The sequence below is a fragment of the Vipera berus genome (genome assembly GCF_964194415.1).
Source record: "Vipera berus genome assembly, chromosome: 4".
Classification (NCBI taxonomy): domain Eukaryota; kingdom Metazoa; phylum Chordata; class Lepidosauria; order Squamata; family Viperidae; genus Vipera; species Vipera berus.
Genome location: NC_138206.1, coordinates 22,163,021 through 22,185,985, shown reverse-complemented (window position 1 = coordinate 22,185,985; position 22,965 = coordinate 22,163,021). Strand labels below are relative to the sequence as shown.

At 39.9% G+C, this 22,965-nt stretch overlaps 1 protein-coding gene across 1 annotated transcript in view; it reads left to right on the top strand.

Moving 5' to 3' along the window:
- The window catches only part of MIPEP (mitochondrial intermediate peptidase), an 83,087-nt gene extending 67,353 nt beyond the window's left edge, over positions 1-15,734 (top strand). The window contains exons 17-19 of the mRNA XM_081326610.1: positions 5,337-5,458; positions 9,919-9,992; positions 15,532-15,734. Coding sequence (XP_081182736.1) covers positions 5,337-5,458; positions 9,919-9,992; positions 15,532-15,629 — 294 coding nt within the window. The 3' untranslated portion in view covers positions 15,630-15,734. The remainder of the gene's footprint in view (positions 1-5,336; positions 5,459-9,918; positions 9,993-15,531) is intronic.
- Positions 15,735-22,965: the final 7,231 nt, after the last annotated feature.

The window sequence follows — 22,965 nt, the reverse complement described above, 5'->3', positions numbered from 1 at the left end:
AAATTAGCAGAGCAATAGCAGTAGCAGTTCAACTTATATACCACTTCATAGTTCATAGTACTAGTAAGCAGTTTACAGAATCAGCATATTGCCTCCAACAATTTGGATTCTCATTTTACTGACCTTGGAAGGATGGAAGGCTGAGTCAATCTTGAGCCAGTCAGGATCAAACTGCTGGCAGTCAGCAGAATTAGCCTGCAATACTGCATTATAACCACTCTGCCACCACAGCACAGCATAGATAGTACATGGGTCCAGCTTCCAATTCCTGACCCAGGTGGGTGTCACTATTTTTCTAAGATGCCCAGACTCACATGGCAAATGGTAGCCTACTGAATTAACAAAATTAAGTTCCATTGAGATCTAATGGACATATTGATAACTAGTCTCAGTAATTACAGTGAAGATTTTCAAATCCCAACAACTGGTTGTTATGTCAGTCCTGTGCTCCATAATGGCTGGTATATTTCTGTATTCAAGACCCATATGGTATCTTTCTAAAAACAGCTAAGTGCTTAACTGCATGTGAAATTCCTTTCCTCTTTTCCAGTATAAACTACTACAAAAATATTTATGTCTCTTGTCCTACTTGGTTTATTTATGAGTTGCTAATAAAAGCAGAGAAGCGTTATAAATGGAAACCTTTAATCTCTTACTTGACTCACTTTTCAAAATGTCACGGGTCTTTTAAACTCTTCTTTTACATTCTATTTTTGAGTTCCATCTATTATTTTTATATTTTTATATATGATTTTAGGTTATAATTCCCTACACCTGGGATTGAGTCTCATAGTGAAATTTATTTTGGGTAATCATAAGTTTGCATTATTAAAAGGCAATAATGTTAATGACCAGAAGATTATGAAGTATGTCTAAATAGCACTGAGTAAAAAATTACTTTAAATCTAAGCCTAAAAATACGCATTAAATCAATGTCTACAAATATGCAACCACAGAACCTTGTTCACTATTATATGTCCTGAGGATAAATATTTCTTTCATCCTCAAGTTATTACATGTTCTTTTTGTTACTCTGCATAATGTAATTTTAAAAACTAGATTTCAAAAGTCATAGTTAACACAAAGAATTGCTTATTCACAATGAATGGGTACAAACAAAAAACATGTCAGACTTCTAACTACACAAAAAGAACACTTAAATAATTTCTAATGCCAGGCTTCACAAGGCTATCATAAAATTAGAAAGAGGAACAACTTGCAACAGGCCATTTTGTTTTCTAGATCATAAAATGCTAGTGTTTTATTCAGCAGTAGAGTTGGAAGCAGTGACTATAATTTGGGATCTGTTGAACATACTGTATAGAAAGTTGAGTTTTAGGGCCTCAGGTGTTAATTTTTTCTTAACAAGATGACTTAAAAGTCAATTTTTCTCTATCTTCAAAGTCTTAATTCTCTTTGGAAATAATTCTGAGCCTTTTACAATTTATTTTTTTATAATTTATCTTGCTTTTATACCCTATGCCTTGGTTCACTTCTCCAAAGCATGTATCTCTGATATGATTCATCTCATTTGTTACAGTTTTTCACAAAACAGCATACATGACTTTCATGGAGTTTGGAAAATGCTGGACTAGATACATATATACCTGCTTCTGTATATGACATGCATTTGGAATATTATTTGTAAATGGAAGTCTTTCTATAATCCAGGCTCAAATCTTAATTCAACAAATTTTTACTAGTGCATTATCACTAACATAGGTTCTATAGCCATTGAAATGACACTGTATTGGTGTTCTAAGGAGACAGGCAACTAACTAAACTTTACTATTATATAAATGGGCGCGCCTGCCCTTTGGAACCAGCTGCCCACGGAGCTTAGGACTGCCCCCGACCTCCATTCATTCCGCCGGGACCTGAAGACCTGGCTCTTCGAGCTCTCTGGCCCAGGCTGAGAATTTTTAATTTTTAATTTTAACTGGGGTTTTTATTTTCTCTCAGGGTTTCATTTAATCTTTTTAAATTGTTTTAACATTTGTATGGATTTTCTTTTAAATACCCTGTAAACCGCCCTGAGTCCTTCGGGAAAGGGCGGTATATAAATCTAAATAAATAAATAAATAAACTCCCAGAATTCCTGAGTCAGCTATTCTGACTCAGGAATTCTGGGAGTTGAAGTCCATGAGTCATAAAAGAGCCGAGGTTGCCTACCCCTGCACTAGACTAACAAAATAGCAAATCGATCATATTGTTCCTTGTCAAGAAGAAAACTTCATATTTTTGTGAGGATTTGTTTGTCTTACTTTTATTCTTTATATTTAAAAAGATTCTGTTTTCTTAGTTATTATGGACGTCTTTTTTAAATAGGAATTTGGTGAAAATATTAATAGTGGCTTACCGTTCTTTCAGCATTAAACCACATATGCTTCACTTGCTATTTTGAATGGCGATACATTTTGTAACTGCATGAACTTAAAACGATAAAAATAATAGAGCCTTACTGCATGGGTAAATATTCTTAGACATAAGGCATCTCAAAGGCATGTAATAAGGCACTGAAAAACAAAATTGTAAGCTAAAATTCTTAGCCTAATCTAGTTTTATGTTGTTATATTGCTGCTTTTGTTTTAAAATTGCCCCTTGTTCATTCTGTTAGGTTAACACTAGTGGTTTGAAGATTTTCATTTTGAGCATAAAAGTGTGGAGCTTGAAGTGCCCAGTGTGGAGGTGTTAAGGATATTTCTTACAAACATTCACACACATTTTTCTTGCAGAGAAAGAGAACATGTATGTAAAATAAAAAGTAAGGAAAAAGGTGTGTGAGAATGCAGAGCCAACATGTCCACTGCTACCTTCAGCTTCATCAGCCCTAGTGCTGCTCCAACGTTATATGAAATTTTTGAAGACAAAATAATGGTCTTGTATTCTTGGAAGGTTAAACTAAAATGAAAGGAATTTATTAATCTGCCAGGTTGAGCTTTGTCTAGTCCAGGGGTAGGCAACCTTGGCTCTTTTATGACTCATGGACTTCAACTCCCAGAATTGACTCAGGAATTCTGGGAGTTGAAGTCCATGAGTCATAAAAGAGCCAAGGTTGCCTATCCCTGGTCTAGTCAGTTTACTTGGGATGATGGCAAGGCTCAACTTGAGCAGTGGTCCATTGCTTTATAGTTGTTCTCAAGCAAGAGTGGCTTCCTCAAAGAGGAACATTTGAAAACCACTTCCTGGAAAATCAAAATAATTGTCTCATTAGCAGACTTCTGGGGGAGGGGGAAATCTGAAGTTGTAAAAAAAGTATTCCTTCACGATTTTGTTAGTCCATTTTGGAATTAATTCATAATCAGGAGAAAAAACGGTTCTGTTCAAACAATATAGCAAACATTAAACCTCATTCTCCTCTATTGAAACATTAAATCCTCAGGTGAAAAACACTATTGTAGACCAAAACTTTAGAAAACCTTTACATAGTGTACCCTGTTGCTTCATTTTAAATGTTCTCTGTGTTTTGTATTATGGGAAAGAGACTAGGTAAATGGAGGAAATGTATACAGACTGCTGCCAAAATATTTTTGCTGTTCCAGTGGAATAATCTAAGTTGAAGCTGAAAACATTATCAGACAATGATTTAGGAAAGTTACGTGGGGAGAAAAAATGCTGATTTTAATTTGAAAGCTAAAATATGCTTCTTATTTAATGTCTTCATTTTATGTTGCAGGCAGCCTGCAAGCAATTATAGAAAGAATAGTTGTTTGTTGGTAGAACATAAGGAACACTTTATTTTATAAGAACAAGCATTTTATAAAAACAAGACCAATGCCTATTTGAGAAAAATGATAGAATTTCATGACAGAATAGAGTGCTAGTTTATTTGGAAATATTGAGAATAACTTCCAAATAATGGGATGGTGCTGCATTCCATCAAAATAACAATCTTTTGATTAACTATTTTTCTATTTTACAAAAAGAAAACCTGATTAATTAGCTAGTACTGGTGCATACAATAGGTGTGTGCAGGTAGTCCTCAACCTACGACCACAATTGAGTCCAAAATTTATGTTGCTAAGTGAGACATTTGTTAAATGAGTTTGCTCCATTTTATGGCCTTTCTTGCCACAATTGTTAAATGAATCATTGCAGTTGTTAAGTTAGTAACGTAGTTGTTAAGTGAATTTGGCTTCCCTATTGACTTTGCTTGTCAGAAAGTTGCAAAAGGTGACCTGAAGACACTGCAACCATCATAAATACGAACAAGTTGACCTTTTTCCCCTACAGCAGTGTTTTTCAATCTTGTCAACATTAAGTTGTATTGACTTCAACTCCCAGAATCTCCAGCCAGCATGAACACACATCTTAAAATTACCAACGTTGAGAGACACTGTCCTAGAAATATCTTACTGGCTTTTTAAACCCTGCTCAGAAATGGTATTAGCAGTATTTAAAAGAGAAACAGAGAATTAATCCATTACAGACAATATTAAAATTATTAAAATTAACAGATAGACATTTGTAGAGGAATAGAAAGATTTCCTGTAAGAGAAAGTACTAATTCAGTCCTGGGAAAGAAGGAAGCCATGATTTCGTTTTCTATAAGAGGAAGTAGAGGAAAACTCTGGCACGTTTTCAAGATTCTGGTTTTATAACCTACAGTGATAAAGGTAAAGGTTCCCCCGCACATGCGTGCTAGTCGTTTCCAACTCTAGGGGCCGGTGCTCATCTCCGTTTCAAAGCTGAAGAGCCAGCGCTTGTCTGAGGACGTCTCTGTGGTCATGTGGCCGGCATGACTAGACGCCAAAGGCGCACGTAACGCTGTTACCTTCCCACCGTAGTGGTCCCTATTTTTGTACTTGCTTTTTTTTACGTGCTTTCGAACTGCTAGGTTGGCAGAAGCTGGGACGAGTAACAGGCGCTCACTCTGCTACGCAGCACTCAGGATTCTACCCGCCAAACTGCCGACCTTCTGATCGACAAGCTCAGCGTCCTAACCCACTGAGCCACCACATCCCTTAGTGATAAAATAGAATTTCCATAATCCTTGAGAGGTGTCTTCCCTGACCTGGCCTACTTTGAAGGGCTGACAATAATTTATTTCCATGTTTGTATTTGGATAAGTAGGAGGTTGTTCTTTGAATGGTAGCAAAGATCTACCTCTACTGTAAGTTTTTTGTATTTGCAGCATTTCATTTATCTGCAAAGAAGATAAAAACACAATGGCATCTCTAACTTGCAAAGCGATTTTTGTATAAAAATAATTAGTTTAAGAGTGACTGGCATACAGTATGCACATATGTGTGACTTATAAATGGTTACTTTAGTTTCAGAACAAAAAACAATTGAGATTTACCATTTCCTCCTTTTAAACTCTGTTTCTTGTGCAGGCCTGGCAACTCCGATTCAGCCATCTTGTGGGTTATGGTGCTAAGTACTATTCCTATCTCATGTCTAGGGCTGTATCATCTATGGTATGGAAGCAGTGCTTTGCACAGGATCCATTCAACAGGTATGAAGTAAAATGCAGACCACTGCACTTTTTAAAAGAGAAATGTTGATTAACCTCCAGATATCATTGAACTGTTTCATCTATACTGCTCTTATTTTTCTTGTTACAATATTTTTTATCAAACCCAGGAGTAAAGCATTTATTGTAAGTTGAGTTGAGATGGGGACCTATTGTGGCATTGGTTTATATACATGCCCAGATGCATTATGCCTCTGGATACGGGAGAAATCTAAGAAGAAAAACACTTTGGAACTTCAGCTGGTGTATGCAGACATATAGGATGTGATAGGATTCTTCTGCTGTGCACATCTGCTGAGAAATGAATTAAACTGAAAATCTCATTTGTGCTATTTTGAATGATGCAAATTTAATCATCGGCAGTTTATTTAAAATATTTTTTGATCGTCCGGTCCACGGAGATTCTGGAAAGTTTACAAAAAGAACAAAAACAATAAATGGATATACCTATAAAGGTAACCCAGAACCAAAGGAATAAAATTCTCTTTAGTTTCTTATGGAATGCAGGGAAGGAAGGGGCCAAGCATATTTTATTTATTTATTTGATTTGTATACCGCCCTTCTCCCTGAGGACTCAGGGCGGTGAACAGTGACATAAATAACAGAATGCACAAATACAGATATTGAAAACAAATTAAACCCTAGTTTTGCCTAAATGCAGAAGATAGTTACCTTAAAACAATAATTACAACAGAACCCGTCAGACCAGACCGGATTGCTTAAACAGATATGTTTTTAGGTCGCGTGGAGTTATGTGTTCTGAAGAATGGGGCAGCCATAGAGAAGATCTATCACTGCATCTGTGCTCAAGTTGGCCTTCTTAAAGTAGGGGACACAGTGGCTTAATCAGTTCTGTCTGTTTTTCCTGCTGTAAATAGAAATAAACTTTGTAATTATGCAGCGTACAATGGAGCAGGCAGTTAAGGACATTGCCTTTACTTTTAAAAGTTAAAAGATTAAGGATTTGTGATAGCCATCAGCAGTTCCCTTACTAAGAAAAGATACCTGGTTTGATTTGTAGTTCCTGAGGGGAAGAAGCCTTGGTCTGTTCAGTGATTGCACACTGAATACAAATCAGCAGCATATTGTAGCTGCAAATGAAAGCAAATATAATTTGAAGGTGCATCAATAGAAGTATAATGCATAGTTTCCAAAGCATGAGAAGTTATAGTTCTACTATATTCTTTCATGATCAAGTTACAGCTTAAATCTGATGTTCAGTTCTGGGTTGTTGTTGTTAGCTGCGAAGTCGTGTCCGACCCATCGCGACCCTATGGACAACATTCCTCCAGGCCTTTCTGTCCTCTACCATCTTCTGGAGTCCATTTAAGCTCACGCCTACTGCTTCAGTGACTCCATCCAGCCACCTCATTCTCTGTCGTCCCTTTTTTCTATTGCCCTCGATCTTTCCCAGCATTAGGCTTTTCTCCAGTGAGTCCTTCCTTCTCATTAGGTGGCCAAAGTATTTGAGTTTTAGCTTCAGGATCTGGCCTTCTAAAGAGCAGTCAGGATTGATCTCCTCTAGGACTGACCGGTTTGATCGCCTTGCAGTCCAAGGGACTCGCAGGAGTCTTCTCCAGCACCATAGTTCAAAGGCCTCAATTCTTTGGCGCTCAGCCTTTCTTATGGTCCAACTTTCACTGCCATACATTGCAACTGGGAAGACCATAGCCTTGACTATACGCACTTTTGTTGACAGGGTGATGTCTCTGCTTTTTAGTGTGCTGTCTAGATTTGTCATGGCTTTCCTCCCCAGGAGCAAGCGTCTTTTAATTTCTTGGCTACAGTCCCCATCTGCAGTGATCTTGGAGCCCAGGAAAATAAAATCTGTCACTACCTCCATTTCTTCCCCATCTATTTGCCAGGAATTGAGAGGGCCAGATGCCAGTTCTGGGTAATGTACTTTTAAGAAGAATTCAAACAAACTGGAACCATATTCAGAGGAAGCAACAAGGATGATCAGAGAACTGGAAAGTGAAGCTTGCAAGGATGATTGAAGGACATGAATATATTTAGACTTGACTAATGAGGAAGATATATGAAAGGATGTCATCTAGAAGGTGGTCAGGACCTCTTCTTCAACTTCCAGAGTCTAAGACACAGTATAATGTATTAAAATTGCAGAAAAGTGGATTAGAAAAAACTTCTGAACAGTAAGAGCAGAGTGGAAACAAACTCCCAGAGAATTAATGAAGGCTTCTCAGCCACCTGAGATGCTTTGATTTGGATTCCTGTACTGAGCAGGAGGACTTTTCCATATGATAATATCATTTTATCTCTTGTACAGTACAGATACTTAACCTGTCCAGATAACATCGATCCTGTGACTCTGGACGAGGTAGAAAGGATCATGAGGAAGCTAAGCTCCACTACATCCTTATTGGACCCGTGCCCCTCCTGGCTGGTTTATGCGGCTCGGGATGGGACACGAGGCTGTATCCATGCAGTGGTAACTGCTTCATTAAAAGAGGGCAGTTTCCCCACAGCCTTGAAAGAAGCGGTGGTGAGACCCCTCCTCAAAAAGCCTTCCCTGGACCCAGCTGTTTTAAACAACTTTCGCCCGGTCTCCAACCTTCACTTTCTTGCGAAGGTTGTTGAGAGCGTAGTGGCGCATCAGCTTCCTCTGTTCCTTGAAGATACTGATTATCTAGACCCATACCAATCGGGTTTCAGGCCCGGACACAGCACGGAAACGGCATTGGTCGCTCTGATGAATGATCTCTGGCGGGCTCGGGACAGGGGTCATTCCTCTGTCCTAGTCCTATTAGACCTCTCTGCGGCTTTTGATACCATCGACCATGGTATCTTACTGCGGCGTCTCAGGAGATTGGGAGTGGGAGGCACTGTTCTTCAGTGGTTCTCCTCCTACCTTCTGGAGAGTTCACAGTGGGTGTCGGCGGGTGGCCAGAGATCGACCCCGAGGCCTCTCATTTATGGAGTTCCTCAGGGGTCGGTCCTCTCACCTCTCCTGTTTAACATCTATATGAAGCCGCTAGGTGAGATCATCCGTGGTTTTGGAGTGGGTTATCATCAGTATGCTGATGACACCCAGCTTTTCATCTCGACCCCAAACCACATCAGTGATGCCCTCGACGTGATGTCCCGTTGCCTGGAAGCGGTCCGGGAATGGATGGGGAGGAACAGGCTTCAACTCAACCCGGACAAGACTGAATGGCTGTACATACTGGCATGTCAGGATATTCAGAGTATTCCATCTCTAAATATCGGGGGCGAGTTATTACCCCCCGTAGATAAGGCTCGCAATCTGGGTGTCCTCTTAGATTCACAGCTCTCCTTAGAAGATCATATAGGAGCTGTGACTAGAGGGGCCTTCGCCAAGGTTCGTCTGGTGCGCCAGCTGCGACCCTATCTGGACCTGGATGCCTTGCGTACAGTCACCCATGCACTTGTGACCTCTCGTCTTGACTACTGCAACACTCTTTACATGGGGCTTCCCTTGAGAACCACTCGGAAGCTTCAGCTGGTGCAGAGTGCAGCTGCACGAGTGCTTTTGGGGGTCTCCCGATACTCCCATATTACACCTCTGCTCCGTGAGCTGCACTGGCTTCCAGTTGCCTTCCAGGTGAAATTCAAGGTGCTAGTGATGACATACAAAGCCCTACATGGCGTGGGTCCGGATTACCTACGGGAGCACCTACTGCCAGCGTCAACATCCCTCCGTCCTGTGCACTCCCACAGAGAGGGCCTCCTCAGGGTGCCACCGGTCAGAGAATGTCGGCTGGTGACCCCCAGGGTGAGAGCATTCTCGGTGGGTGCGCCAATCCTTTGGAACCGCTTACCAGCTGAAATCCGGATGGCCCCCGACATTCGCTCCTTCCGGCGTGATCTAAAAACTTATCTATTCCAACAAGCCGGCCTGGCCTGATGGATTTGGGTTTTAAAATTTTCTCACTTTATTGCTTTATTGTATTCTTACTTTATTGCTCTGTACACCGCCCTGAGTCCTCCGGGAGAAGGGCGGTATATAAAACAAATAAATAAATAAATAAATAAACATGTTGGCTCACCTATATATAATGCCCATATCAAGTTCCATGTGTGAGCTATCCACTCCTCATTAATCCCATGGGCCCAAAGTGCACAATCTGTGATGCTTCGTTTCTTCTTCAAGTACAACTGCCATCAGTTATAATCATGTCAACTGGTCAGGAACACTGAGAGCTGCCATTGCTCTTCATTAATTTATTCTGGATGTTTCCAGGGCACCACTAAATTGTTATAATTTGCTTACTGTGCTCTATAAATTTATTTAGTGAGTGCTCTTGTGCTTTGGTTAAGTGTGTTTTTTGAATGTAAAATCTAAATAATTAGATATTTTGTTTCTTGATAGTTTAGTGAGGAACCTGGAGAGAGGTGTGACATGAAATTGAACTGGTTGTGATTGCAGATAATGGGAACCATAATGCTATCTCTTCCTTCAGAGCAATGGGTGAACGTTATCGGAAAGAAATGCTGGCACACGGTGGTGGCAAAGAACCAATGCTCATGGTTCAAGGTAATATAAATATTGTTACCCTTTTATTGCTTCTGACAGTACTTTCCCTCAGTAACTTTTAGGAATGGCTGTGGTTTGTAATTCAACATGATTTCTATTATGTATTTTTTTAAAAAACCTTATGAACATAAGTTATAGCCATCGATTCTTATTCTTCAGAGACAATCTTTAGATGCTTTCGGTTGTTGTTGTTAGGAATAGCATACTGTAATTTTCTAGCATCATTCTAATTTTTCTCATTTTTTATGGTATTCGGTATTAGTGCCATAATTAGTGTAATTGTTTTTCCCTTCCTTATCAAGGGCGGGAACATAATGCCTTTTACCACAGTGAAGCCAGGACAAGGGATATAAATTCAGAAATAAAATAAAATGTGGCTATTTGTTGGGCATAGCTCTTTACTTCTATACTCTATAGTCAATTACTGGTGGATATTTTGATACCCAGAATGTTACTTAGTAAGTGCAGGTTAGTTCAATGTTTACTTAAAAGGTATGTGTCATTTAGAAGATGTCATGGATATTTTAGCTTAGCAATTAAGCAGCAGTAAGTAGTAACTTAACCAAAGTAGTGGAACCAGCATAATTACAAAATTTCCAAATAATGAGATAGCAGCCTTTTACTGCAATGTTTGATGAATGCAATTTGCAGGTGGTTGAAGCTCGGGGGTCGGGGGGTGGGGGCAGGAAAGGCATGGTTAACCATTAATGTTTTAATGTGGAAGTGGACTTCAGTGAAAGTGATCCCTAGAGTTCCTGTAGATTTGGGATGAATTACTATAGATTTGGAAACGATTAGCACAAATACATTAGCTTACAAAAATATAAGTGGCAGCTCTGTTTTTAAATCCAGCACCACCCACCATTTACAACATATCTCAAAAAGGAGTATGTTGTTGCAGTCATTTCATCCTTGGGGCTCAGACAGGAAACATGAAGAATACCTTCTCCCTTCTCCCCCCAAGATCTGGTGATATGGTCTTGCCCTTAGTTTGTATTTGAGGGAAATACTTAGTTCTTTTCGTGAGAAAAAGGATTTTGTTAATATGGCTCTTGGGTACTGTAGGTTTTCAGTCTTTGACCTCATTGTATCATTTTAGGTTTGATAAAACATATAATAAAATAGTCAGTGCTTTTTTTGTAAAAGAAAAAGGTGCCGGAACTCACACATGTCATACAACCCGCCTTGCCTACCCTACAAGGTTCTATCCAAAAAAGGTGCTGGAACTCCACTCTGAGCATTCTATGAGGAAAAAAGCCCTGAAAATAGTACTTTATATATATATATATATATATTTTAAAAAAGCCCCAGAGGGTCAAAACAAGAATGATAGATGAGCTATCCATTAAGTTTGGTATGTTCAAGGGCTGGGGGTGGTTTGGGGAGATGGTACATTCAGTGACCTTTTTATTCCCATATTGGAGATGGCTTTTACTTCTAAACTTGCAAGCTGAGGTGGGATTTGAGTCTGAGTGTTGATCTGAATTTAATGGCTTTTTTGGGTGGCACAGGAGGACATTTATCATTGTGCTTGTCCAAAGGCTTTTCCTCCAATTGATTCTAGAATAGAAAAAATAATACATATATTCCAATTTCCAAAATAATGTTTAAAAGTAAAAAATATTTAGCTACATTTATTTTATTTTTACTATTTATCCTTTAAAACATCTTCAGGATGTTATAGGCTTCAAGTTGCATGGAGATCCTCACCCCAATGTTTCTTTTTTTCTTTTTGGGAACTACTATTATACACACAAAAATGCATATTCAAGATAGTTGACTGTTGCAGATATATATTAAAGCTTCAGTGGAATATTTCAGTTTGGCTAAAAGTATTCTGTAGTATTACTATTAGGAGAAGAAGAAAAGGAGAAAGAAAACCAAATATCCGAGCCATATTGAGCGATTTACTAGGTACTACTACTCTAAATTGTGTACTAAAGTTATATTTATGTTGGCAGTTCTAAAGGAATGATTCACATCAGAGAGAAGCAATGTTTTTATAAAGTTTGTTTCTCTAATGTTAAACAATATTGGAATTTTCCTAATGTAACTTTTAAAATGTTAATGACATAAGAAAGGCATGCTTGTGTGTGTTAGGCTGTGTCTTTTCCTTCTATATATAAAAGAGCAGATGTTCTGAATCATCATTGATTGTTTAAACCAGAAAGACCAGTGCATCTTTGCCCAGCATTCTCTGCTAGAAAAGCAGAAAAGCAATTTAAATTAAGTTAAACTTAAAATTACACTTGGGAAATGCTATCTCTGGACGCAACAAAATTTGAGAACAATATTCTGCAAGCTACCTTTTCTTAGTGTTATGTGTTATGTATTAGTCATAGGTACGTGCAGGAAGCAAGTGACAAAATACATGTCTCAATGCAAATTATGCCTCTTATGTACAATTTAAACAAGTATAAAAGAATGGAGATTGCATCATGATGTCACAACACACCATTCACCATTTTGGTATCACTGAGATGAGGATAGACACCGGCAGCATTAGTGTGAAGGCTGTTTTGAATAAGCTCTGCCCACACTTGGCGTGACTAAAAATGCTTCCAAGCCAGGTAGCAATTAAGGCAAAGAAAAGAGATGCTACAGCCTTCAGGTTGGATGATCTGTTCTGAGAGTGTCTTTGCTGATCCTGCTAGCCTGGTTTTTTTTTTTAGGGAAAAGCCCTCTTTTTTCCCCACAAAAGGCAGTCCCAGAAATGTTCTTTCTAAGTTATTTTGTGTATCAAAACCTCATGCCAGTAACTTGAGGGAATTTGTTCTGTATGTGACCTTTGCCCACCCAACATACAAAAAGTGGTGGAATCAGTGAAGATAAACATCATTGAGTGGCAGGGCCATTTTCTCTCTTACCTTTTCTGGGGGAGGGCAGGGGAGGGGTGTAGGGACAGGCGTGTCTCCATACCTATCTTGATTCCTGGCAAACAACTGGACTAGGCCCTGCGGCTTTCCTGGTGAGATTTCAGAAGTTGTTTGCCATTGCCACATACCTAGGACTGGGAGATGGTGACTGGCCCAAGGTCACCCTGTGGGCATTGTGCCTAGCGTGGAACTAGAACTTTTGGCTCCCATTTTCTTGCCCAGGGTCTTTAACCACTACACCAGCTGGCTCTCCTCCCTCTTACTAGAACATAAATGTTTGACTGAGGCGTCAAAAAGGATTGAAAGAGAAGTAGCAGAAATTATACCGTCCAATTATTTAACAGTATGACTATATTAATTATACATTGATCATAGTATTAAAGATGAAATTATTTGCAGTCTTAATTATATTAATATACAATGAGATATTAATATACAATGAGATATTGGTGGAGCAGTGGGCTAATGCCTCCTTAAGTAACACCAGCTGCCTGCAATTAGTGCAGGTTCGAGTCCCACCAGGCTCAAGGTTGACTCAGCCTTCCATCCTTCCGAGGTAGGTAAAATGAGGACCCAGATTGTTGGGGGCAATTAAGCTGACTTTGTAATAATGCCGCTTGGGGTGTGTGTGAAAGCCCTAATAAGCAGGCATATACATAGAATGAAGGCTACTGCTAAGCTTGTAAGCCGCCCTGAGTCTTCGGAGAAGGGCGGGATATAAATGGAATTAAAATAAAATTAAAAAAAATATTTCTGGGAAGTGCTTTCCGTTTGTATCCTGGGTACATACCTGCAATATTCCTCCTTAATTAGGGCATGACAGAAGGAAGAATATACAGGTAGTCCTTGACTTACAACTATTTGTTTATTTATTTAATTGGATTTGTATATCGCCCTTTCCCGAAGTGATCGAAGTTACGGCAGCACTGAAAAGTGACATATGACCAGTTTTCACACTTTGGACTGCTGCAGTATCGCTTTGAGTTCAAATTATTTATTTATTGAAATTGAGGTGCTTGGCAACTTGGCATGTATTTATGAATGTCTCACTGTCCCGGGATCATATGATCACCCTTTGTAACCTTCCCAGCCAGCTTCTGATAAGCAAAGTCGGGGGGGGGGGGGGGGAAGCCTTAACAATCACATGATTCACTAAACAACTGCAGTGATTTGCTTAATAATTGTGACAAGAAAAGGTCATAAAATGGGGCAGAACTCACTTAACTGTCTTGCTTAGCATGGAAATTTTTTTTATTTTTTTATTTTTATTTTAATTCCATTTATATCCCGCCCTTCTCCGAAGACTCAGGGCGGCTTACAAGCTTTTGGGCTTAATTGTCATAAGTTGAGGACTCTCTATATCGGATTAGAAATATATCAAGGAGCATAGTAGCTTTGCTTGAAATGGGGCGAAGTATTGCAAATTATAAATGGCAGGAAACTACAGTGAATAAATGAACCTGTGTCCTTTGGCGGGAACGTTTATGGAAGACGAGAAACAGATGAAAAAAACTGATGTGCAGATGTGGGTGGTATGTAGTCTGTAGAAAAGAATGAATGTTTGCCAGAAGAAATGAAAATAGTTGTCTATAAGAATGTACTTCTGCCCACTTAGTCATATAGAAGAGTGGAATATGTCAAGAGAAATGTTGAATGCAGTGGGGTGAAGTGTGCATGGTAAAACAAGAACGGATAGGTTAAAAATGAATTACTGCTGAAGGAATGTAGATTGAATACAAAAGTGACTGATGAGCACAAAAGAACTATTGAGGTAGTTTGTTCACCTTGTGAACATGAATGAGGATTGCAGACTTGTATGGTATTCCTAAAAGTATTCTTTATTGTCTCTTTCAATCTAATGTATATTTTTAAGCCCAGAAAAGGCATAGCTTCTTTTAAACATCTATTAGCAGGTCGCCACCTGCCCACCCGATTTAACAGGTAAGGCCTGCTCCATGTCCCTTCCATGAGACAATGTCATCTTGTTGGACTTAGGAGTCATGCCTTCTTTGTGGTAGTTCTGTAGAAGAACATGTCTCTGAAAACAATGGATGGCCCCGACAGTCTTAGTTTTTCACAACACATGGTGTTAAAAACCCATCTCTTCCTCCAGACGTTTGATCTCTGCTGGTTAATGTTGCGTTGCTATAAATTGGACTTGCTGTTTGCGATTTCATCATTTACAATTTGGATTATTTAAATTGTTGTTTTAAACTTTGTATGCTGTCCAGAGTTACTGCCATGAGATGAACAGCCATAGAAATCTGGGGAGAGGGATGGAGGAATGACAGCAAATCCAACACATGCTTTTCAGATTTGGACCTGAATACTGCATGTCTCTAGAAAATTGCCAGATAAATATATGGAGGAAGAATGGATAGTTCAAGAGGAAGGAAAGACTTATATTTTCTTAACATTTCTTTTGAAAATAGTAGATTGTATTCCTTATTACTGTTTGGGGAATAAAGTGCTAATTGTTGATAATTTGGCATTTCCAATTCAATTCACCCATTCCATGTTTCAGGGCACAGGTTCTGGACAGCTTTGTAAGGGCAATTCACTGTGGTGGGGCTTATTGTTCTTTCAGTTATGGTTATTTTTTTATCAGGTATTTAGAAGAAACATTCTGTTAATTTTGAGTATCTCCCTTTGATATTTCCTAGGTATGCTACAGAAGCAACCATCCGTGGAAGACTTTGTGGATGCCCTTGTTTCAGACTTAGATCAAGACTTTGAAACATTCTTTATGGATTCTGAATAACAGAGAAGAATATTTTGAAAGTTTTTGGATGTATTAACAGTGTACATAGAAGTTCTGTCTAATTGGCATTTGTAAAAATGTGTGTATAAAATAAATGGTTTACTTGAAAAGTAAAATGTTTTTTTTTCTTTATAGAAAGATAAGAACTTAAGCATGTTTGATGCAGCATTCACATATTTGGAATTATTTTTATTTGAATATACGTATACTAAAATAACTGCTTCCCCCACAAGTGTTCAGAAAAAGGAGAAATAAATCCTCAGTACCTCAGGCAGGTTACATACATACCCACCACCAAGATGCCATGTACAAATTTAAGTGGTAGTAAGCAAAAGAAAGTAAAGATAAGAGAAAAGAAATATACCTTAATATAGTTTATGTAAACACTATCATTTATCATATTCCACTTTATCATATATCATATTCCACTTTATCATATATCATATTCCACTTTGTATTGGCCTTTTGTTCTTTAGATTTCTTGTTATTTTTTTTAAGAATTTCATCAACTCTATCCAACCATGACTTTTTCTATATTTCCCTTACTCTCATTCTGTTTTCTCTTCTTTCATATATTTGTTTTATGGTCCAAGGGTTCAGCTCTTCTGTATGATTAAATCATCTGAATGTGCTTCTTTCATACTGGTCATCCACTTTTGTGTTCCATCATCATTCATTCTTCTCTTATCACATACATTTCTTTCTTAATTATCCCATTCCTACTACGATGAACTTCCAGTTATGTTCCTCAACTCTCACTGCTGCATAACAAAGGGAGTGACTGATCCCTTTTATGCAGCTTTGGACAAACTCTGAACCTTTTGACTCCTCTGAACCTTTGCATGTCTTAACCTTTCCTCAGCTACTTTGCCATCCATCACAAAAATGAATCATTAACATGAAAGCGTTCATAATTCCCAGGTCACCAAAAGACCATGTCTTGAACAAGAAAGATACAATAGGATGAAAATACAGAATCTCATCCGGCAGTTTCATGAAGGAGAATAAAGGAAAAGAATGCTTTAAATGCAAGGAATGCAAGGGAAAAAGTGTTTGAGTGTTTCTGTATTACTAATGAAATTCTTGCTGCAGAGTACATCAAATATTTAAAGAATTGCACATATATTTAAATATGTTTAATGCTATTTTTCTTGCAACTGAGTTAGGTGCCCAAGATTCAAAATGATTATGCCTAAATTGATTAAATCAGGTTGCTGGGCTCAGAAAGCACTTTTGTGTATTTGAAGTTCTCTTTAAGTCAGTGGCCCCCAACCTTTTGAGCACCAGGGATCAGTTCCGTGGAGAGAGGTTCTTCCATGGATCGGAGGGGGTGTGGTTTTGCTTGCTGCCTGCATCCTGCAGATAGGACTTTGCTTGTTTGTGCAGCCCGGTTTCTGGCATGCTGCAGATTAGTGCTGGTCCACAGATCGGGGGTTGGGGACCCCTGTTTTAAGTCTTGCATTTGATTTTTCTTCACTGTTCTACTCCAGAGTATATAGGTCAGGGGATGAAAATGAGGAAAGCAAGGAGGAAATTTAACACTGAAGGCCAAATTGCACTGTTAAAGTATCCAGGAGTAGAAAGAGTGAACGAAATTAATATTAAATATTTTGTTTTTCTTTTGAGTTGCAGGCTAGAAGGTGAATGCTGTCTGGATCACTCATTGCAATAAGAAGTAGCCATCGTTTTTCTCTGGAGCTTTTCAGTGCAAGCTCTGTGAGTGCCCGAGGCACATAACTTTGTCCCTTAAAGCCTTTTCTAAGCTTTACAAGTATGTTTTTACAGCTTGTCATTCAGGGGCTCCTTTCCATTTCTAACAATGTACGCAGGGCACTCCTTTTTCAAGCACATTGATGCAGTTCTTTGCCATCCTGATCCTGTTGTTGTTTTTTTTAAATAGAAGTGTCCATGCATGCTTGCTTCCGTCACAATGCCAGGAAGTCATGCAATTAGTCAAGCACATTAATGCTTTGCACTTAATTTGGCTCTAACTGTAACTCTGGGAAACCTATTGTATTTTCTTTGAGTAGAAGGTTTTTATGAAAAGTACAATTCATTTTAAATTCATCATTTTAGATTTAGTATGCAGTAAATAATGTTACCATAATGACAAAAGCAATACTAGCCAGCCTCTTCCTGCACTTGGAAAATGATGGGTGATAAACTCATCCTCTTGTAACCTCTTGTTTAGACTATTGCAACACACTCTACATGGGTTGCCCCTGAAGAGCATTTGGAAACTCGCAACGTCCGTGATGTCACACGATGTATCAGAGCTTTTTCTCCATTGCCAGCACTGGGGTGGGCATGGTTTCCTGATGACACATCCGGCCCTCGGGCCAGCAGTTGCCCTACATAGTTTGGGACCAGATTACCTAAGGGATTGCCTTTTTCAATTTCTGCTTTGTTTTTCTTATCCTAAGTAATAAACTGACTTCTGACTGATCCTGTTTGAACTGTTTGATTCTGACTGATCAGTGCCTGATCCCTTCCATCTCAATTCCCTGATGCCTAAGGCATAGTTGTTTCATTTGACTGTGTGAGCTTTCCCATGTTCATATTTGCTATATTTTATGCTCCCATTGTAATTCCATCTTTGTAGTTTTGGATTGTCTTTTCCCGTATGGCAACATCAATAACAAAGGCATTCATCTAGCCACCTCATGAATACCACTAGTACTCCAAAGGATCCTCAGGTCTTCCTCAATACTATGATCTGTCTCTCTGTGTCTGTCTCTCTATATATATACAGACAGACAAAGACACACATGCACACACACACACACACACACACACACACACACACACAGAGAGAGAGAGAGAGAGAGAGAGAGAGAGAGAAAATAGTCCTGAAATTGTGAGTCTTGGGTATATTCATATTTAAAACTAGAAACAAGGATCACCAAGACTAAAAATGTATTAAAACTGAGCTTTCGTCAGCACCTGCTGACATCGTCAGAGTGTAAGCCAGGATTGGGAAACAAGTTCTTATAGTCTCTGTGAAGCCAGTAGTTTAGTTAATGAGCGTGTTACGGGTCTGTTTGGCCCCTGCCCTCCCGTAATCAATTGCATCGTTCCTATTTCTGTTGGACTTGCTGACATCTGTTTTGGCCACTGCCTGTCTCCGCTCGCTCCACCTGCCAGGAGCGTTTGTCCTGCCACGTGCAGTCATCCCGCTGCTCGTCTGATATTTCTGTATGTGCTGCTGCCGTCTCAGCCGGTTGTTCTTCTCTGGTGCTGGCATCACTATTCCCATTGGTCAAATGTCCTCTCCTGCTGTCCATGGGTTCAGTCTGCCTTTTCATTAACTCTTGCTATACCAATGCATCCGTTGATGAGAGGTTACGATCCTCTCTATTACCTTGTTCGTGTGGGGGGGAGGTGGTCGTTGGTTCATTCTCTCAGTCATCCTGCATGATGATTCATACTGGTGTAGCATCTGGTAAGCTGGTAATAGCTGCGGATGACAGAACAACAATACACACACACACACACACACACACTACACCAAAATGGTTCTGATGAGTTCATGTGGAATTCATGCTCATATTGAGTTTATGTTGAGTGCCATCTGACCTGAAGGGCCCATCATCTGACATTATATTGTCAATCATTTTAGATTTTTCTATCTATATGGTTTTCTTGTAAAAATATTTGTTGTTGTTAGCTGCGAAGTCGTGTCCGACCCATCGCGACCCTATGGACAACATTCCTCCAGGCCTTCCTGTCCTCTACCATCTTCTGGAGTCCATTTAAGCTCACGCCTACTGCTTCAGTGACTCCATCCAGCCACCTCATTCTCTGTCGTCCCCTTCTTCTATTGCCCTCGATCTTTCCCAGCATTAGGCTCTTCTCCAGTGAGTCCTTCCTTCTCATTAGGTGGCCAAAGTATTTGAGTTTTAGCTTCAGGATCTGGCCTTCTAAAGAGCAGTCAGGATTGATCTCCTCTAGGACTGACCGGTTTGATCGCCTTGCAGTCCAAGGGACTCGCAGGAGTCTTCTCCAGCACCATAGTTCAAAGGCCTCAATTCTTTGGCGCTCAGCCTTTCTTATGGTCCAACTTTCACTGCCATACATTGCAACTGGGAAGACCATAGCCTTGACTATACGCACTTTTGTTGACAGGGTGATGTCTCTGCTTTTTAGTGTGCTGTCTAGATTTGCCATGGCTTTCCTCCCCAGGAGCAAGCGTCTGTTAATTTCTTGGCTACAGTCCCCATCTGCAGTGATCTTGGAGCCCAGGAAAATAAAATCTGTCACTACCTCCATTTCTTCCCCATCTATTTGCCAGGAATTGAGAGGGCCAGATGCCATGATCTTGGTTTTCTTAATGTTAAGTTTCAACCCAACTTTTGCACTCTCCTTCTTCACCCGCAACAAGAGGCTCTTTAGTTCTTCTTCACTTTCTGCCATTAGAGTGGTATCATCTGCGTATCTAAGGTTGTTGATATTTCTTCCGGCAATCTTAATTCCAACTTTTGATTCATCTAGCCTGCCTTTCTCATGATGTGCTCTGCATATAAGTTAAATAGGCAGGGCGACAGTATACAGCCTTGCCGGACTCCTTTCCCAATTTTGAACCAATCAGTGGTTCCATGTCCAGTTCTCACTGTTGCTTCTTGACCCGCATATAGGTTTCTCAAGAAACAAATAAGATGGTCTGGTACTCCCATCTCTTTAAGAACTTGCCACAGTTTGTTATGATCCACACAATCAAAGGCTTTAGCATAGTCAATGAAGCAGAAGTAGATGTTTTTCTGGAACTCCCTAGCTTTCTCCTTGATCCAGCGTATGTTGGCAATTTGATCTCTAGTTCCTCTGCCTCTTCGAAATCCTGCCTGTACTTCTGGTAGTTCTCGATCCACATACTGCTGAAGTCTAGCTTGTAGGATTTTAAGCATGACTTTACTAGCATGAGAAATGAGTGCAATGGTGCGATAGTTTGAACATTCTTTGGCACTGCCTTTCTTTGGAATTGGAATGTAAACTGATCTTTTCCAATCCTGTGGCCACTGTTGAGTTTTCCAAATTTGCTGGCAAATTGAGTGTAGCACTTTTACTGCACTGTCTTTTAAGATTTTGAATAGCTCAGCTGGAATACTGTCACCTCCACTAGCTTTGTTGTTGCTCAGCTTTTCTAAGGCCCACTTCACTTCACATTCTAGGATGTCTGGCTCGAGGTCAGTGACCACCTCATTGTGATTATCAGGGACATTAAGCTCATTCTTGTATAGTTCTTCTGTGTAATTTTGCCACCTCTTCTTAATCTCTTCTGCCTCTGTTAGGTCCCTGCCATTTTGGTCCTTTATCATGCCCATTTTTGCATTAAACGTTCCCTTCATCTGTCCAATTTTCTTGAAAAGATCTCTGGTCCTCCCTATTCTATTGTTTTCTTCTATTTCTTTGCACTGTTCATTTAAGAAGGCATTCTTATCTCTTCTAGCTATTCTCTGGAATTCTGCATTCAATTGGGCATATGTATGTTTTTCTCCCTTGCCTTTCGCTTCCCTCCTTTCCTTAGCTATTTGCAAAGCTTCCTCAGACAGCCATTTTGCTTTCTTGCATTTCTTTTTCTTTAGGATGGTTTTGGTTGCTACCTGTTGTACAATGTCGCGAACCTCTGTCCATAGTTCTTCAGGCACTCTGTCTATCAGATCTAATTCCTTAAATCTATTTGTCACCTCTACTGTATATTCAACAGGGATATGATTTAATTCATACCTGAGTGGCCTAGTGCTTTTCCCTACTTTCTTCAGTTTAAGCTTAAACTTTGCAAGGAGAAGCTCATGGTCTGAGCCACAGTCAGCTCCTGGTCTTGTTTTTACTGACTGTATAGAGCTTCTCCATCTTTGGCTGCAGAGCATATAGTCAATCTGATTTCTGTGTTGACCGTCTGGTGATGTCCATGTGTAGAGCCGTCTCTTGGGTTGTTGGAAAAGAGTGTTTGCTATGACCATCGTATTCTCTTGACAAAATTCTATCAGCCTGTGCCCTGCTTCATTTTGTACTCCAAGGCCAAACTTGCCTGTTATTCCAGTTATCTTTTGGCTTCCTACTTTAGCATTCCAATCCCCCATGATGATAAGGACATCATTTTTTGGTGTTAGTTCTATAAGGTGCTGTAGGGCTTCATAGAACCGGTCAATTTCATCCTCTTCAGCACTGGTGGTTGGGGCATAGACTTGGACTACTGTGATATTGAATGGTTTGCCTTGGATTCGAACTGAGATCATTCTGTCATTTTGAGGATTGTATCCCAGTATTGCTTTTCCTACTCTTTTATTGACTATGAAGGCTACTCCATTTCTTCTGAGGGATTCTTGCCCGCAGTAGTATACCTGATGGTCATCTGAATTAAATTCACCCATTCCTGTCCATTTTAGTTCGCTGATACCTAAGATGTCGATGTTCAGTCTTGTCATTTCTTGTTTGACCACGTCCAGCTTTCCTTGATTCATGGATCTTACATTCCAGGTTCCTATGGAGAAAAAATCTTTACAGCATCGGACTTTCCTTTCACCACCAGACACATCCACAGCTGAGCGTCCTTTCGGCTTTGGCCCAGTCGCTTCATTCTTTCTGGCGCTACTAGTACTAGCCCTCTGCTCTTCCCCAGTAGCATATTGGACGCCTTCTGACCTGAGGGGCTCATCTTCCAGCGTCATATCGTTTTGCCTTTTGGTACTGTCCATAGGGTTTTCATGGCAAAGATACTGGAGTGGGTTGCCATTTCCTTCTCCAGTGGATCACGTTTTGTCAGAACTCTCTGCTATGACCTGTCCGTCTTGGGTGGCCCTGCACGGCATAGCTCATAGCTTCATTGAATTACGCAAGCCCCTTCGCCACGACAAGGCAGTAATCCATGAAGGGGTGTAAAAATATAGTGCTTTATTATTGCCTTCTCTAAACAATATTCACTGATGCTTTTTGCCATTGTCACTAAAGTGATCATCTGCCTCCAAGATCTCCCGATACTGCTGTTCCTCAGTATTAGGATGGCCTCAGGTGACCCTACTGGGAATATATACTTTTAGCTTAAGGCTCCTGATGTTTTTCACTGATCCTTCTTGGGAACACAAACCTGCCACAATGAGGCAGCACAGCACAGCAGAGCCCTGTTGGTGCAGTGGTTAAAGTGCAGTTTGCAAGCAAACTCTGCCCCCAGCCTGGAAATCTATCCCATTGGGGTTCAAAGTTGATTCAGCCTTCCATCTTTCTGAGGTCGGTAAACTGGGGACCCAGATTGTTGGGGGCAATATGCAAATTGATCTCCCGTATCGTCACCGGGAGAGTCATCTCCGCTCTGTACAAGCGGTGAGACGCTCCGACCCTCTGT